Here is a 16526-nt window from a genome sequence, read left to right on the forward strand (position 1 = left end):
GAACAGAAGTTTGGATCATTCCAGGTTCATAAAACAGCAGCATACCATGTTCCATAGTAACAAATAATAAATTTGAATCCTTCAAAACCTTAGACGCATGGAAATTAACTTATCCAGGACCTGATTCAAATGAGAAGCAACTATCATAGAACATGAGGGAGAAAATATTAAAGATGCCCTGGAGCATAAAGATGAATCAGTTGTGCCAATCAATTGGACTCTAGTAAAAATAAGATTGTATCTCCATACAGTAATTGAGATATCTGATGACCCGAACACAAGTATCAGAATCCAGGTTTATTACTTTGTAATTTGTATACACAACACAGATCAGCAGAAAAAGCACATGATCCATCATATTTTCCCTATACATAGGAAATTAAATTCAAAATGATAAAACATTGTGGGGCAGAGTCTTCTTTACACTAAGACCAGCACTGCTCCCATTTTCTAAAACTATATATTCCAACTTGCAATTATATTCCCACTTATCTTCATTCACATGTATAAATTCCAGGTTTCTGACTGCATCCGTAGATTCAGTGGCTCGTATAATGGTCTGAATTGGTAAACTGTTACCAGCTTGTACATTCTTTCTGATATTTACACAATCATAGGTTAAACCAGCAGCCATTACAGCACTAGAATATAAAAATTTTCATGTCTACCAGTCTAATGGGCCTCTGCCACAAAGGTTCCTTTACATTATGAAGCTTCACCAGCTCCCATGCCCTGGTTGTTTTCCATCTCAACTATAGATTCTCGAAGCTGCTGAGCACACTGTTGATTTTGGTCACTTTCTTCTGCTCCTTTGTAGCTAGCTGGAGGGAGTGGTACTTCATAACTAATTGGCTGTATTCTGCGGTTTTGCATATACTGTCGCCTTCGTTCCTTTTCACGGTTCTTTTGTTCTTCTGTCATTCTTGCTCTGCGTCTACGTTGGTAAAGGCGATTACGCTCACGTATCCGTTCCCTTAAAACATAAGCATTGTCTAATTTCAAAAAAAAAAAAAAAAGGAAAAGAGTTTTAGTGGTTACAATCCATGTTCAGAAACCATCCTAGAGATGTAGCTGATATTTCAACTTGTATGTCCAACATCCACCAACATAGCTACATGTTGATCGATCCTGATCATATAACTTGATTTAAATATCAAAAACTGAAATTTTTAAAGGATGAACAATGTCCAACAGTTAAAAAATTAAAAATCTACTAGACCGCTTGCTAGTAATGTAAAAAGGAACCACATCAAGCAGAGAGTGAATGCCAGAACAAAGTGCAGAATCAGAAAAACTTAATAGGTTACTGTGAACATGTATAGGCATCACAGCAAAAATGATAGAGATCGCTAGATATTGCCAATTTATCATCAATAGTGGGCAAACAGGAATTTTCAGAATTCAACACCATATAGACAGTACATATCAGCACTTCTGAAGAATAAAAGTATTCCATCTAACAAATTCTCATGTACCAGTGCTATAAATATGCTAAAACACCAGAATCTTGAGCCATTTTCTGAGGGAGCTTCTCAAACTTGTTGCTTAAGAGGTCATATCTAGAAAGTAAGGTCTTGTTTGGTAACTATCTTCAAAAAAAGTTTTCTATTCTCCTAAACAAAATAAAGGGAAATACATTTGACAACCAGAAAACAAAAGACAATTTTTGTTCTTAAAATAGAAAACAAAGTGTTTTTAGAGAACATCTTTTAGTTGTTTTCACTTGTTTTTTAAGGACTATTTTAAAAAATAATTATACAAATAAGGAGAATGATTAAAAATGAAGCACTACATATAAAAGTTATCTTTAAAACACGTCTAAAAACATAGAAAAAAAGTTTAAAATATTTAAAATTCCCAAACAGATTTTTGTTCCACAAAACACCAGAGAACCATTTTCAAAAACTATGTTTCAAAACTGTTTTTGAAAACACTTCTTAAACAGAGCCTAAATATCTTATCTATGAATTATCATGCACATGCACTGATAATTCCTAACAAAACTTCTTGAAATCTCACATAAAAGCTCCAACCAAGTATTAAATTCCATAATCTTACCCTACACCACTAAAAAGACTCTACTACGAAAGAGGGGTTGCAGTTTTGCAGTAGAGAGAGAATCCTTTTGGAAATGGGTTATAGTAAAAAAGTTTGGGGAAGAAGAAGGGAGATGATGCTTTAATGGTGTGGGGGATGGTAATGGGTGGGGTTATGAAAGGCAATTAGAAACATATAGTAAGGCGTTAAAAGCAAATCTTGCTTCATAGTTGGCAATGGGAGGAGGGTTAAATTTTGGCAGGTTAGATGGTGTGGAGACTTATCTTTGGAAGGGTCTTCACTGGCATTATTCTCTATAGCCACCACTAAAGATTCTTGGGTAGCCAAGGTGTGGGAGCAAGAGCTAGTACTGGGGGGGAGTGGTGGTTGTCAATGAAGTCCCCACTTCTCAAGGCAAGTCCATGAATAGGAATTGGGAGGTGTGATGGCTTTTTCCAAAGACTGTAAAAAGCTTAATTATAAAGGATGAAGTTGATAAAATGAGTTGGAAGGAATTTAAAGGTGGCAAGTTCTTTGTTAAATCTTTATACGTATCCCTAGCCCAAGCTAGAAGGGGATCTTTTCCCGCAAATATGGTTTATAATCCCTATGCTCCTACAAAGATGAGTTTCTTTACTTAGGAAACTGAATAGGGAAAAATTTGAAGATTAATTGGCTCAAAAGAAAGGGATGGATACTGTTGAATAGATACATTGTATGAAAAGATGAAGAAGAATCAATTGATCACATACTCCTTCATTGCCCTAAAGCAAGTATCTTACGGCATTTTATTTTTTCTTTGTTTGAAGTGGCTTTGGTGTTGCACTCTATAGCATGCAGAACCCCACTCACTCGCCATGGATCATTTTTGGGAAAAAAAAAAAAGGAAAAAGGACTTGGAGGGTTGCCCCTTGTGCTTGTTTTGGACTCTATGGAAGGAAAGAAATTGGAGGTCTTTTGAAGATGCTGAATAGTTGAACCAAACAATCAAATCTGCTTTCATAAGTGCTGTTTTGGAATGGGTAAGAGTGTACATAGTTGATCATTCATTGACCATGATAGCTTTTAGTGATTGACTTAGCTCTAAGTAAGGAGGAGGAGCTTGTCTTTTTATTTCTCTTTCTTCTTTTTGATTGCCTATTGGTGTCTATTGTATACATCATGCGTACTTTGGTGCACACTTCCATTTAGGCGTTGTTAATATATATATATATATATATATATATATATATATATATATATATCCTTCTTTGCCTATCAAAAATAAAAAATAAAAAATGAGAACACCCTAATAACTAACAAAAATAAACTTGCAGAATCACAACAAGGCTTGATGAGAGCCTAAAACAACTTCAGTCGGGTTGCCAACAACCAGTGAGCTTTCTTGAACTTGTCAAGGTTTACCAAGTCTAGTCCTGAATAGCCTGAAAATCTCATGGTCCTTCAAAATAATCAGGCAGGGCTTCAGCTTCTGTCATCCTCATATGATCGATACAGCAAATTTAAGACCATCCGAGAGTGTTTGTAGAAGAAGATCTCCCACAAACCAAAAAGTATAGTATTTGGATGTTAAAAATGGTTTTGGGCACTCCTTTATTGTTTTATACTTTCTGCTCTTTTTCTATTCAAACAATAGCTGAGATAAGCTTTATCACAACAGATCTCCCCTTACAGTGGACTTAAAACTCTCTAGGTACCACACCTTGAAATCTACAGATTCCAAAGCATCCAGCAATAGGGATATTGGTAAATGACTGCAAAATATTTCTGGGCATGACCTTCCTGGAGAGACAGACAACTTATAAGAACAGAGATAGAGTGATGATATAACTGTGTGCGCACTAGAAAATATGATTTATGGAAATAAATGCTTGTGTATATGCTTCTATTTTCTTGCAGAAACAGAAAATAAACAGTGTTCTGCAGTTGAGACAAAAAACAATAGCCATAAGAACAACAATATAAAATACGTTCTTGGGTATTAGAATGTCATAATTACCAATTTTATCAAGGCAGTAAACATCCTCTGCAAGTTCCAAAAAACGAATACAGGCATCTCATAAAAACAATAAACAAATAAAGTTATAGATGTAAACATTTTGCAAGTGTCCATGCTGGCGGGGAAACAAGTTTCTGACATGCTAGCCAATAATGGAAAGACCAACTTAAGTTATGCTTTTCATTTTTATTTATTTTTTTTGATAAGTACTTAAGTTATGTTTTTCATAATTATGAAATATTGTTCTGTGAAAAGTAATATGTCCAGGATTGTTGATTGAATTGTGATAAACAAGGTAAATCAATAGCATAGGAGCAATTACTATGATGGAACATCCGAGCTCATCATGTAAGCACTTTAAGCAACAAAATATTTTAAACAGGTCTGAAAATGCACACCTAATGGCAACTCAGTCCTACTTAAATCTTCTGCTGTAAGCAAAGTATCTTCATCAATAAAGTCATCTACATCCTCAATACGTGATTGTAATGTGTTAACGGCAGCAACTGTTGGAGTTTCAACTCTGAGAATCTTTTTCTTTTGGAGAGCAGATGACTCTACATTGCAGCATGTTTTTCTTGCTTTGATCTGCACTACAAAAGTGCAAGACAATAAACAGAAATTTCTATTATCATAAGACAAAGTAGGGCAATTCTCTGAAAAAATAAGAAATTTCAAATTAAAAAATAGACAAAATATAACACTTTAACCATTTAGTGAAGTTGTAGCACCTAGATCCCACAGAATGGAGTGGCCAATGTTGCCTAAAACATGGATCTCCAGTATGCAATACAAGAACAGGTACATATGCTACTAATTTTCAAATATGGTGTAATTGGGATAGGCTTATTTACATAACTTAGAATGTAGAACATAATGGGTTAGGATCAAATGAAATATTAGTGATTGTATTAGAAAAGGATTAATAATAATCATATATAAAGTGCCTGGATTTCTTTTTATTTTTGGAAATCCACAAAACATGAATGAACAATACATCATAACAATAACCTGTTTCCTATTTACTTTAGGTGTTTTCCGGGTCAAGAGCCTTTTTTTTTTTGGGTTTTTGTAAACACTATCGTATTGGAGTCAATTCATTTTTTTCCATTATTTTTTGCCTTGTAGAACAGAAAAATGATGGAATAATTAAAAATCTTTTGGCCCACTTGTTTTGGTGATTTTAGTATCTGCATGTACATTCATCAACATTAGGATAATTTTGCACTGTAAATTAGATGATTACCGCAATAAGTTCAAACTCTTGATTTGAACATCCAATTTCACCAGTATGATCGAGGCATTCAAAACCTTCCACTGAATAGAAACCCGCAAATAAAAGATTGCGCTCTAAACAAGCTCTAGACTCGCCAACAGCCTAAAAATGAGATATCTCAGTCAAGACCAACACCAAACACACATGAAAAGTGATAGCAATTGAAAAGAAACATTCAAATGCATAAAACTTACAAAATCCTTGTTCCCATTGATGAACAATGATGGTTCTTGTAAGAACACAAACCCGCCAGGTTTAAGCACTTTCACCAATTCTAACAGCCAAAGTTGGTTGTGAAACCCAGGTTTCTCTGAGATTGAGATAACAGTTGACAATGAAGATGACTTAAAATAAAGGCTTCCTTCTGCATTCAAACCAAGTACATCCTCATGGAAAGTACATAAACATTTCATCAAGAAAACTAGGAATCAGCCAAAACTTCCATTTGGTAGCAGAGAAATGAAGGAAAATAACGGAAATCAAGGTTTTGAGTCTTATCTTTTGTGTGTGTGTGGATCTCTCTCTCTCTCGGGTTTCTTGAACCACTCTGCCAAATACAGTAGTGCCATTACGCTCAGTTGAGTGGGGATTCTTCAGGATACAAAGTCCTGATCCCTTTGTTTTCCTAGATTTTTTGGGCCACCAAACGGAACCCAGTGAAGGAACATAAACAACTGATTCAAAAACCCTAAATTTTAAGGAAAAAAAGGGAAGAAACAAAATTAAATAATTGAGATGGAAATACAGGATCAACACAAATCAAAACCCTAATACAGTAACAGCAGAGGAATCATTCAGGGAATCATGATGTAGATTCTTCTAGGGCTTTGATAGATAAAAGATATAAATGCATGAATATGTAAGTGCACGAATAAGGAGGGAAGGAAGGAAGGAAGGAAGGAAGGAGAGAAAGAGAGAAAGAGAGAAAGAGTCGAACCAAGTAGTGAGGCTTGAGTGATGATCCTCAAATCCTTGAGAGGAATAGAGAAATGTTGAAGAGCCCAAACCACAATTCTTGCGTTTACAGAGATTGAATCTGTTATTATCAACACCCCATCTTCTATCTCCATCTCCATTTCCATGTCCGTTTCCCTTTCCCTTTCCCTTTCCCTTTCCCTTTCTTTCTTTCTTTCTTTCTTTCACACTTGGAAAGTGTAGAGTGAGGAAAAACCCAATTTTAACCATTCAAGTACTTACAAGTTACAAACATGTCCAAAATTTGGCAAAAACAACTCACGACAAAATACAACCATTTTTTTTATTTTTTTTTCAATTAGTTTAAAAACACATTTTAGAATTATGCCCGTTAAGCCTCGTACGTATTGAGTGTATCGAGTGTTTGATAAAAGATTTAATATCTTAAAGTGAATTAATAATTTCATTTAAATTATTATGAAAATTAAATATATTTAACAAATTAATTTAATGATATCAGTTAAAATTAAAAATAACTTTAAATAAAAATAATTAACTTATTTTTAAGTTTACATATTTATTTTATTTTTTTATTTTTATTTATTTTAGTTATCTTTATTGTTTTTTTTTTACTATTCTATAAATTCGACTGTTACTACACTTTCTTTACTTTAGTTATAATTTATGAGAATAAATATATCATTTTATAATTTATAATATGTTTTAAGTTAATTTTATCAAATAATATTTGATACTTAAAGTAAAAATTGAATAACAAGTTTTAATTCAATAATCTAAGTATATCTTAACTTAAATTATTAAATAATATTTATTAAATTTTATAAAACACTATTTTAGAAAATGAGATTTCTAAAATATGTTTCAATATATGTTTTTGAAAAATTATATTTTTAAAATATGTTTTTGAAACATATATTGAAATTGTAATTTTAAAATGAGATTTCTAAATTTATATTAAAACTATAGTTTTGATAGGTGATTTAAAAAAAAAAAAAAAATAAAGTGCCAACCCAAAGACATAATATTGAACAAAAATTTAAGAAAAATGGTAAATTATACATTTTAGGTTAAAAGTGGTCTGATCATATAAGTCAAATTTACTATAAATCATTTTTAATTTTTTTTTACCATAAAAGTTAAATAAAAAAATATACTTTTTATGACCTCAGTGTCTACATTATCAACTCTTTTAAAAATAATTGTTGTTGAGAAAGACGCATAGTCTAACATTATAATATATTTCACTTAAGTGTCCACGACATTTAAACATATGAGGAGTTATGAACTCAATCAACTTTCAATCTATGAACAATATTTTATTCTTAATTTTTTTTATCATAAAAATTTAAATGAAAAAATATATATGAATATTTTATTTTTACAAATTTTGAAATTTTAAAACAATTAAAAAACAAAATTAAAATATGTTATTTTACCATAAAAAATAAAAATATTTTAAATATAACAATTTCTCTTACATCATTAGGAAAAAAAGATAGGAGTAAAAAAGTTTAAATTAGTCGTTTTAATAATGGAAACTGAAAAGATCATTGATGTGTGATTTTAGGTTTCTTTTTTGAAGTGCTTGCGAGAAAGGGAGAGAGATTTGGTTTCAAAGCAAAGAGGCGCCAAACTCCTCTTGATTTGAAAAACAAAGCCCATTATTTAACGGTCGTCAAAATTTTGAATTTTGAACCACATTAAATGCCATACACATATATATGACAAACCAGGACAGTTACAGAACAAGAACATTTCTCTCTCAAATTCCACCGAGACCCATAAAACCCTAACCCGAGAGATCCCAAAAAGATGGGTACGGATGTTTCTATGGATTCAGCCATTTGTGTTGCGGGTTCCAGATTTATTAGGGCAGGATTCTTGGCCACGAATTGCACAGGTTTGTATCTCTACTTTCTTTTTTCTTTTTAAATGTGGTGGATTTATTTTTTACGGTTTTGATCTGTTTGGATGGGGGAAAAGGTAGGAAAACAACAAGACTACCAATTTTGAGTTTTTGATGTTTTATCATCCAGTAACCAAAAAAATAAACCCGCTGCCCAGCTGAGTTCATACAATTGAGGTGACTCCTTCATTTTTTGGAATGTCAAATCAGCACAGAAGATGATGTTATATTCAAAGCCTTACTTTCTTTTGGGATTTTCTTTCCTCATTTTTATTTTGGGGTACTCAGCAGGCGAAACTCTCTCGTTCATTTTTTTGTTTTCAATCTTTGGTCTTGTATCTTGTTTATCAATTATGGTGAACTTTGATCGTTGAGTTACTTTGAAATAAAAATGGACTTCCGTATGTCTATGTTTGGTTGCTAAGAAACTGGAGGAAAAGAAAGGAAAGAAGAATGAAATTGAAACATAATATTTCATTTTTGAGTTTTCTTTTTATTTTGGTTTCAGTTCATTAGAAAAACCAAATAAACAGCTGAATTGAACCTTGTAAAGTTTGGCAGTGTGAAAAGTAGAATTATAGGTTTCATTTATTTTTTACCCTCCTCAGAATTATGGGGAACCAAGCAGAGAGCAAGAGCTAGGCTTTTCAAAATACCATTTTAGCTTCATTTGATTTTACATTTTCTCATGCAGTATCTGGTTTTCCTTTTTCTTTTCATCTTTTTAATTGAAAAAAAGGCAGCTTAGGATGCTAGGCAGACACCAATTACAGGCTTAAGTAAATTATTTTGACTTTCCACAATTATGGAGTATATCTGTAACTACCCAGCTTCAAAGATTAACTGTTGTCATCCAAAAAGAGTTGGGTATGTGTTTCAATACAACTCTATATCCAAGCTTTTAGGGTTTTGAGGATTCAAGTCTTGACATTCTTGTCTCTTGACCAGACAATCTTGTGATATTCGTAAATTCTGGTGGAGAAGCACTTGAGAATGAAGATTCAAATTTTCATGTCAAGCCTGATATCTTTTTCCAAGGAGGGGATGTTTTGAGAACAGATGAACCTGTGATTGATGGAGGCAATTTCCCATCCATTTATCAGTCAGCACGGTTTGGGAACTTCTGTTACCAGTTTGAAAACCTATCTCCTGGAGACTATTTTGTTGATCTTCATTTTGCAGAAATTGTAAATACAAATGGCCCCAAAGGAATGCGAGTCTTTGATGTCTTCATACAAGAAGAGAAGGCAAGAAAAAGTTAAACAAGAGGTTTTCCATTATTGGTTAATTTATAATTTAATCAGTTCTGAGAAGTTCCCTTTTTGTGGACGAAAATGGTAGGTGCTGTCTGAGCTTGATATCTATTCTATTGTCAGAGCCAATAAGCCATTACAGTTGGTAGATGTCAGAGTTTCTGTGACCAAAGATGGGATGATTACAGTGAGTTTTGAAGGAGTTCATGGAAGCCCAGTGATCAATGGGATATGTATTCGGCGGGCACCACCATTAGCTGGTATCTTCCCTTTCCTGCATTGTAATTTCCTCAATAAGCATTCTCTAGATGAACAAGGCATAATTTCTATACTTTGTTTTCTCTGGTAATTTGAATAAAGCATCCGAAGTGAAACATGGGTCTATTGCATGCAACAACTGTGCTGCAGAGATAGAATTATCTTCAGCTCAGGTCAGATACGAATTCCATTGAACAGTAGTGATTTGGATTGTTTAACTTCTTGATAAATTATTGTATGTTGATGTGCTTTGCAGAGCAAACTCATCAGAATGAAGTTTGCAGCCAAGTATGAAAAGAAAATAGAAGAGCTGAGTGGCCAATGTCAGCTCAAGTCAGACGAATGCTATGAGGCCTGGATGTCATTGACAGCTGCAAATAAGCAGCTAGAGGATGTTAGGGCGGAACTTGACAAAAGGATATTCCAAAATTATTATCAAGGTAAAGAAAAAATCAATTTGGTTTCAATGAGGCTTTTGATTATCAGGTAGAGGAAAAAAAGGTTGGAGAGGAGATAGCTACTGATCATCTGATTTGAAATTTTGCTGTTTAGGAATAGTCCATAGATGGCAGGCTATTTTTTATGGTCCACCTGATGGACATATTAAGTTTCTTGTACAATAAGTGTTGAATTTCTTCTAATCATGCATAATATTCTTTTAGATCAAGCTATGGAAAAACAAGCTGAAAAGTTGAGGGATGCTTCTAATATGTATGAACACGATAAGAAGTTCTGGGTTGCATCTATTAATGAATTAGAAAGTAAAATAAAGGTAAACATATAATTTCATTTTGTGCAGATTACAGAAACCTTTCTTCAACAGATCCCATTTTAGATCAGTAGCTGATTAGTTATGAATTAATTATTGCTCTACTTGCAGAATATGAAGCGAGAGCATTCTCAACTCTCTTGTGAAGCACATAAATCTGCTAATTCAATTCCTGATTTGAATAAGATGATAATTGCAGTTCAAGCAATTGGTAAGCTTGCATCATCCCTAAACTAAAATCAGTGCTGAAATTTGTATCTTATACATTACATGGCAGCAGTTGCAGAGTGTGATGATCTTAAATTGAAGTACAGCGAGGAGCAGGAAAAGAGGAAGAAGCTTTATAACCAAATTCAAGAAGCAAAAGGCAATCTTTTCTATCTAAAAAATCTGATGTTGCCTTCTACATCCTTGGCTTGAGAGTTACACTAAAGCTTTATTTAACTGAACAATTCAGGCAACATCAGGGTCTTTTGTAGGTGTCGCCCACTTAGTAAGGAAGAGGTAGCGTCTGGTCATGCCACAATTGTAGATTTCACTGCAGCCAAGGATGGAGAGCTTGCAATGCTCACAGGTGGTTCCACAAAGAAAATCTTCAAATTTGACCGGGTTTACACACCAAATGATGATCAAGGTATAGAACACTATGATAAATTTTGTAGATTCTCAAAATATCATGATTACACTAAGAATACTTTTTCATTATGAAAATTTTCAGTGATTTTAAATCATTTACATAATAAACAATGCCCTCATTATTTAAATGTTCCTGTTATTCTATGTATTTCAAGGTGACTGATTTTAAACTTTCATCTTTCCACCTCTAAAATACAAGTTACTTCTTTCCAATTCCCATTCAAATTTATGTTTGTTTTCTCCCCTTTCAAATTTCCCTGAAATTATTGCTGAATTTGTTCTCACTAGTTGTGATAATTTACTCACTATTTCATGATATTGCATAGTTTGTAGGACTAATGCTGATGTCTCTTTTGTGATAACAGTTGACATCTCTGCGGATGCCTCACCTATGGTAATTTCGGTGCTAGATGGCTACAATGTCTGTATATTTGCATATGGGCAAACAGGGACAGGAAAAACCTTCACAATGGAAGGTACCAATAAGAACCGAGGAGTCAATTATAGGACTTTGGAGCAGTTGTTTAAGATTGCAGAGGAAAGGAAAGAAATTTTTAAATATACAATATCTGTTAGCGTGCTTGAAGTCTACAATGAGCAAATCAGGGACCTGCTTGCCACTTCGCCAACATCAAAGAAGTAAAATTATTATTTACTCATATTCTCAGCATTCTTTTGAAAAACAAAGGGGAAATTTTTTTTCAACTGAGACACTATTTTTGTTCTTAGCCAATGAATTTGACTTGGTTAAATAATCATAAAAATGCCTTCATGTTATTGGCTCATTTTGACTAGCCAACAAACTGTCAATTGAATTTGAATTTCTTTCAATGTTAGGTTAGAGATAAGGCAAGCAACTGAAGGGGTCCATCATGTACCAGGGATTGTGGAAGCCAAAGTTGAGAACATTAAGGAGGTCTGGGATGTTCTGCAAGCTGGAAGCAATGGAAGGGCTGTAGGATCAAACAATGTGAATGAACACAGTAGCCGATCCCACTGGTTATCATCAGCCTCAGCAAATCATTATTTTCTTATGAGTCAATCTAATCTTTAATTTCATTATTGTTAAATCTGATCTGTTTCTTTGAACAATAAGGACATGCAACTAAGAGGACTTGCCTGATGATTCTTCTTTTATGGCTTAATAATTATTTTGTTTTTGTTGGCGTGCTTTGCACAATGATTTATCAGAAAATATGACAAATGGCGTTGATTTTTCCTTCTCCAGTATGCTCTGCATAATGGTAAGAGCAAAGAATTTGATGAATGGTGAGTGCACAAATAGCAAGCTATGGCTGGTGGATTTGGCAGGCAGTGAGAGGCTAGCTAAAACTGAGGTGCAGGGAGAACGGCTTAAGGAAGCTCAAAACATTAATCGATCACTTTCAGCTCTTGGAGATGTAATATCTGCTTTAGCAACCAAAAGCAGTCATGTACCATACAGGTCTGCTTTTATTATTCTTTCTTTGAGTCAGACATGTATACAGTTTTCATATACTGATCCGTTCACTGGGGTTTTCAGGAATTCCAAGCTCACACATTTACTACAAGATTCATTAGGTAAGTGGCTGCATGAACAGATTCATTTTTGGATACTGTCCAGAAAAAGAGTGTCCAAGCACCACAAATAAAGTAGTCGTTAGGTTTTGTTTTTAGAAGTGTCCGAGAAGTAGGCACCCATGCTGTAGAAAGGTGTCATTGAAAAAGAATGGAATCATTACAAAAATGATATCATCACTGCAAAATGATAACGAAGTACTGAAAAAAGCATTATATGCAAAATCTCAAAAATTTTATGCATACTATGAATCATTTTAATGTCTACCGAAATAATTAAAGTGCAGTACTTTGTTATTCTGATGTCCTTAACTTCCACTTAAACTAAAGTTCAGATAATTGGCCAATTATATACAGGCAATGATATAGGTTTTTTTTATAACCTCCTCTTGAAGTAAACGGCTTTACTTGGTCTTTAGATCTTATAATTGCAAGATCAGAGACTGATGAATATAATTTGGTTATATTTGATTGGTCAAAGAATCCATCCACTTGCTGCAGGGGGTGATTCAAAAACTTTGATGTTTGTGCAAATCAGTCCTTCAGAACAGGACTTGGGTGAAACTCTAAGTTCATTAAACTTTGCAACTCGAGTTCGAGGGGTGGAGTTAGGTCCTGCCAAGAAGCAGATTGATATGGGTGAGCTTCAAAGGATGAAAATGATGGTAAGCTCAAAACTATTTAATAGGAATGTTCTTTTGGTCAACTATGTCCTAGACACATCAGCATGTCCTTATGTTGAATTCTTTTATAGCTGTAATCTGGATGAATTAATCCTTGGCTTCTGATTTTTTGAAGCTTGATAGAGTAAAGCAAGAATCCAACTCAAAAGATGAGGCTTTGCGGAAATTAGAAGAGAACTTTCAGAATTTGGAAGGTAAGGCCAAAAGCAGGGATCAGATTTACAGGAATCAAAAGGAAAAGGTTAATGAACTTGAACTCCAGCTTGAGTCAAAGACAGAGTCATGTAGACAGCTGGAGAAGCAGTTATTGCAACTCTCAGAGGAAGTGAAGAAGAAGGAGGAAATTGGCTTGACGCTCCAGCAAAAGGTTGCTTCTTAGATGAGTTACTTTGGTTTCACTTTCTTACTTTGTCACAGTTAACCAACAATTGGCTTATCTAACTCTACCATTCTTTCACAAGGTCAAGGAACTAGAGAACAAAGTGAAAGAGCACGAGCTTGAGGAGTCCAAGACACACAAGGTTTCTGCTATATTATTTTTCAACTGAAGTTTTTGCTATTCAAATCCTCACTCCTCAGTACACAATGTTCCTATGCCAGACTTTTTCTTCAATACATTTCTGGAAGTCAACATACAGGTGTTGCCATCATTTTGCTAGTGAAATGACTGACATTTAACAAGTGATTACCTGACTTAGTTTTACTATTGAAATGATGGCAACTCCCTCCCTACTGGGATGTACCATATGCCATTGGTGATTGCAATGGTATTAGAGGTTAGCCCTTTCATTTTAGAGGAAAGAAATATCATTTTCATGCCAATCATTGATTCTTGTTAATTCAAAAGACATGTTTAACCTCGTGTACAATTTGAATATTATGGAAATTGATGTATTACGCAGGTCAAGGAGCTTGAAAACAAGTTGAAAGAGAGGACACAAGATTTTGAACTTCATACCAGTATCCTTAAACAAAAGGTTGTTACAACTAATGAAATGTTACAAAATTTTCTCCCTTATCATTATGAATCTTTTCAATTTTCAAAATTTCTCTGAGACTACTCTCAATCAAACCCCAGAAAATTCCTGCAAATACTTTGTTTGTGTCAAGAAAGTGAGGTGTCAATAGTTTAAGGAGAGAGTGGAGCAGAGTGATAAGCAAGATTGAGTTAGAGAGAGTGGCATTGGAATCAAGGAGAGAACCGCAAAAGAAGAAAATCTTCCTCCATTGGCTGGAAATAGAGCCTTTTTATAGTGTGCTCCAAAATAGTACCTTACACATTAATGCATCAATGATGATGTGGAAGCTTTTAGGAGATGACATGTGTCACAAAGACACAATGGTCTTTCCTTCCTTTCATTCTAGCCAAGACAGGTTGATGCATGTTAATGGTACATACTCAAACGTGGACAAACTGCTAATTTTAGCCATTAAACCAAGACCCCCCTCAAACCAATCCCAAAATGCTCAATGGTGGGAAAACCAACTCCACCAACACCATTTTGAACCTTCCAAACCCTACTCCTAACTTGGGCAGGCGTATAAGCATAAGGGTGTTGTGTTAAGAATGGCACCTTTAAAAGGGGATGTGGATGATTATCTCATCACATGGAGAAATCATTTTTCTTGTTAAAGGAGTGAAACAATCAACCCTCTCAAGTGCACATAGTGTCACCTTCTCTAAGAGGCATAGTTAGACCTTGGCATCCACTATGGGTGAGCATCCATGTTTCATGGGTATCTAGATAACCTGGGAATATCTTGAGAAATAGCTGTCCATGTCCAGATGATGTGGCATTATGACATACGAGCTATGTACGAAGGACATGAATCTTTCCATGCATTGGAAATCAAGGGCGAAATGCATTACAGGTCATGTTAGTGGAGAGTGGTATTAATCAGTTGTATCATGGTGAAGCTTACATGGTGCATATTAGACACAGCATGCTGTGATTGATCCTAGTAGAGTTTACAAAATAGGACATCAACACACTGCCACCAACCCCAAATAATCAAACAATGGGGGTATATATTTCAATGAGTTTTTATGCAATGGATCATGAGCACGGACTTTCTTGGACTAAATTTTTATTTCAGTTTTGGCATATTATTATTGTTGTTACTGTCATTCTCTATTATTCATTCTTATGATATTGATTTCATTATTGCAAATGGTTATAATACAGATTAAGGAGCTTGAAAGCAAACTGGTAATGCAAGGCGAAAGCTTAGGATTCCAGTCACTCGAGAAAAAGGTTTCCATCAAACATTTTATGTTATACATGAATAAACATCTTACTGCAACACCATAAACAAAAATGGAGCTACACAAGTGCTTATTTCCATTTCCCATGTTATTTGCAGAACAAGGGGCTTGAAGAAAAGTTGAGACAGCCAACACCAGGTTCTGCTGAGCGGCCAAGAGTTACCCCTAATGAACAAAAAGCCTGGTCAAGAACAGGAACCATGTGCGGCACAGATCCCCAAAGTCTAAGGAGCTTAAACTCTAGTAATGGAGCAATGAGCCAGTCTGGCTTGCTTAAAGGAGCTGATTCACTCCGAGAATTAAGGAGGAAAAGAGAGTTGCAAAGTAAAGGGATTGAGAACAATTTCCTACTGTCAGCTTCTCTAATTGAGCATAAGACCACCCTGCAGAAAGAATCAAATAAGGGTAGACATATCGACCCATCAAAAGCACTGGCCAGGGTTACAAGAATTACAAAACTAGCGACTGCTCAAAGACCCTTATCTAATAACAGAATCAACAGAGAACAACAGGCCACAGGAGTCAAGGAGAGGGACAATCGAACAAGGGTTTGGTCAAGATAGTACAGTGAATTGGAAGAAAATGGTCCTTATGCCAGGCCATCTTATTAAAGGGATATCACTAGGGCATTTACCCAGAAGTATAGCCAGCTAAATTCTAAGAGCACACGGTGACTCTTAATACTTCACCTAAAATCATTTTCAATTTGTAGGGCTTGAATGTTAACAATTTTTTACAGTTACCAAAGTAACATTGGATTCATTCCTTGGATAAGCATGCCAATCCTCCTAAAGAAGGTGGATGCCAGATATTATCAAACTTTCTTTACACGGTCTTCTAATTAGTTCATTTATCAAACACCAGATTTATATCAAAACAGCTTGAACGCTTTAAGTGCTTCAATTCACCACATATTATATTTAATCATGAGAATCGGAGATCAGAATTGA

At 34.6% G+C, this 16526-nt stretch overlaps 2 protein-coding genes across 8 annotated transcripts; one reads left to right on the forward strand and one right to left on the reverse strand.

Moving 5' to 3' along the window:
• Positions 1–282: 282 nt before the first annotated feature.
• Positions 283–6482, reverse strand: LOC100852848 (anamorsin homolog 2). Of its 6 annotated transcripts, XM_010666132.3 has the most exons (6): positions 6250–6468; positions 5507–5676; positions 5283–5414; positions 4435–4624; positions 3740–3819; positions 283–992 (listed from the first exon to the last, which is right to left on the reverse strand). In XM_010666132.3, exons 1-6 carry the CDS (start codon positions 6392–6394, stop codon positions 975–977), a joined length of 735 nt encoding a protein of 244 aa, XP_010664434.1. In that variant the 5' UTR covers positions 6395–6468; the 3' UTR covers positions 283–974. The 6 variants fall into 6 exon arrangements, with proteins under 6 accessions (XP_010664434.1, XP_010664429.1, XP_010664430.1 ...); XM_010666127.3 differs by lacking the exon at positions 3740–3819 and having other exon boundaries at positions 6250–6482; XM_010666128.3 differs by lacking the exon at positions 3740–3819 and having other exon boundaries at positions 5507–5622.
• A 1387-nt stretch (positions 6483–7869) lies between these two features.
• On the forward strand, positions 7870–16404 carry LOC100250527 (kinesin-like protein KIN-14R). Of its 2 annotated transcripts, none has more exons than XM_059734630.1 (19): positions 7870–8148; positions 9103–9401; positions 9496–9667; positions 9768–9838; positions 9922–10105; positions 10328–10437; positions 10546–10645; positions 10712–10806; positions 10897–11068; positions 11436–11709; positions 11908–12069; positions 12299–12514; positions 12593–12630; positions 13129–13292; positions 13426–13677; positions 13772–13831; positions 14213–14287; positions 15497–15565; positions 15675–16404. In XM_059734630.1, exons 1-19 carry the CDS (start codon positions 8061–8063, stop codon positions 16137–16139), a joined length of 3066 nt encoding a protein of 1021 aa, XP_059590613.1. In that variant the 5' UTR covers positions 7870–8060; the 3' UTR covers positions 16140–16404. The 2 variants fall into 2 exon arrangements, with proteins under 2 accessions (XP_059590613.1, XP_059590614.1); XM_059734631.1 differs by having other exon boundaries at positions 7871–8148; positions 10715–10806.
• The last annotated feature ends 122 nt before the right edge of the window (positions 16405–16526 follow it).

This window comes from Vitis vinifera, chromosome 18 (assembly GCF_030704535.1).
Source record: "Vitis vinifera cultivar Pinot Noir 40024 chromosome 18, ASM3070453v1".
In the NCBI taxonomy this organism is placed as follows: Eukaryota; Viridiplantae; Streptophyta; class Magnoliopsida; order Vitales; family Vitaceae; genus Vitis; species Vitis vinifera.

Coding starts and splice junctions, on each gene's coding strand:
- LOC100852848 (XM_010666127.3), bottom strand. CDS start 6,394: ATGGAAATGGAGATGGAGATAGAAGATGGGGTGTTGATAATAACAGAT. Junction 5,415..5,506: donor TCAATGGGAACAAGGATTTT/GTAAGTTTTATG, acceptor TCTCATTTTTAG/GCTGTTGGCGAGTCTAGAGC. Junction 4,625..5,282: donor AAGAGTTTGAACTTATTGCG/GTAATCATCTAA, acceptor TTTGTAGTGCAG/ATCAAAGCAAGAAAAACATG.
- LOC100250527 (XM_059734630.1), top strand. CDS start 8,061: ATGGGTACGGATGTTTCTATGGATTCAGCCATTTGTGTTGCGGGTTCC. Junction 8,149..9,102: donor CTTGGCCACGAATTGCACAG/GTTTGTATCTCT, acceptor TCTCTTGACCAG/ACAATCTTGTGATATTCGTA. Junction 10,438..10,545: donor AATTAGAAAGTAAAATAAAG/GTAAACATATAA, acceptor CTCTACTTGCAG/AATATGAAGCGAGAGCATTC.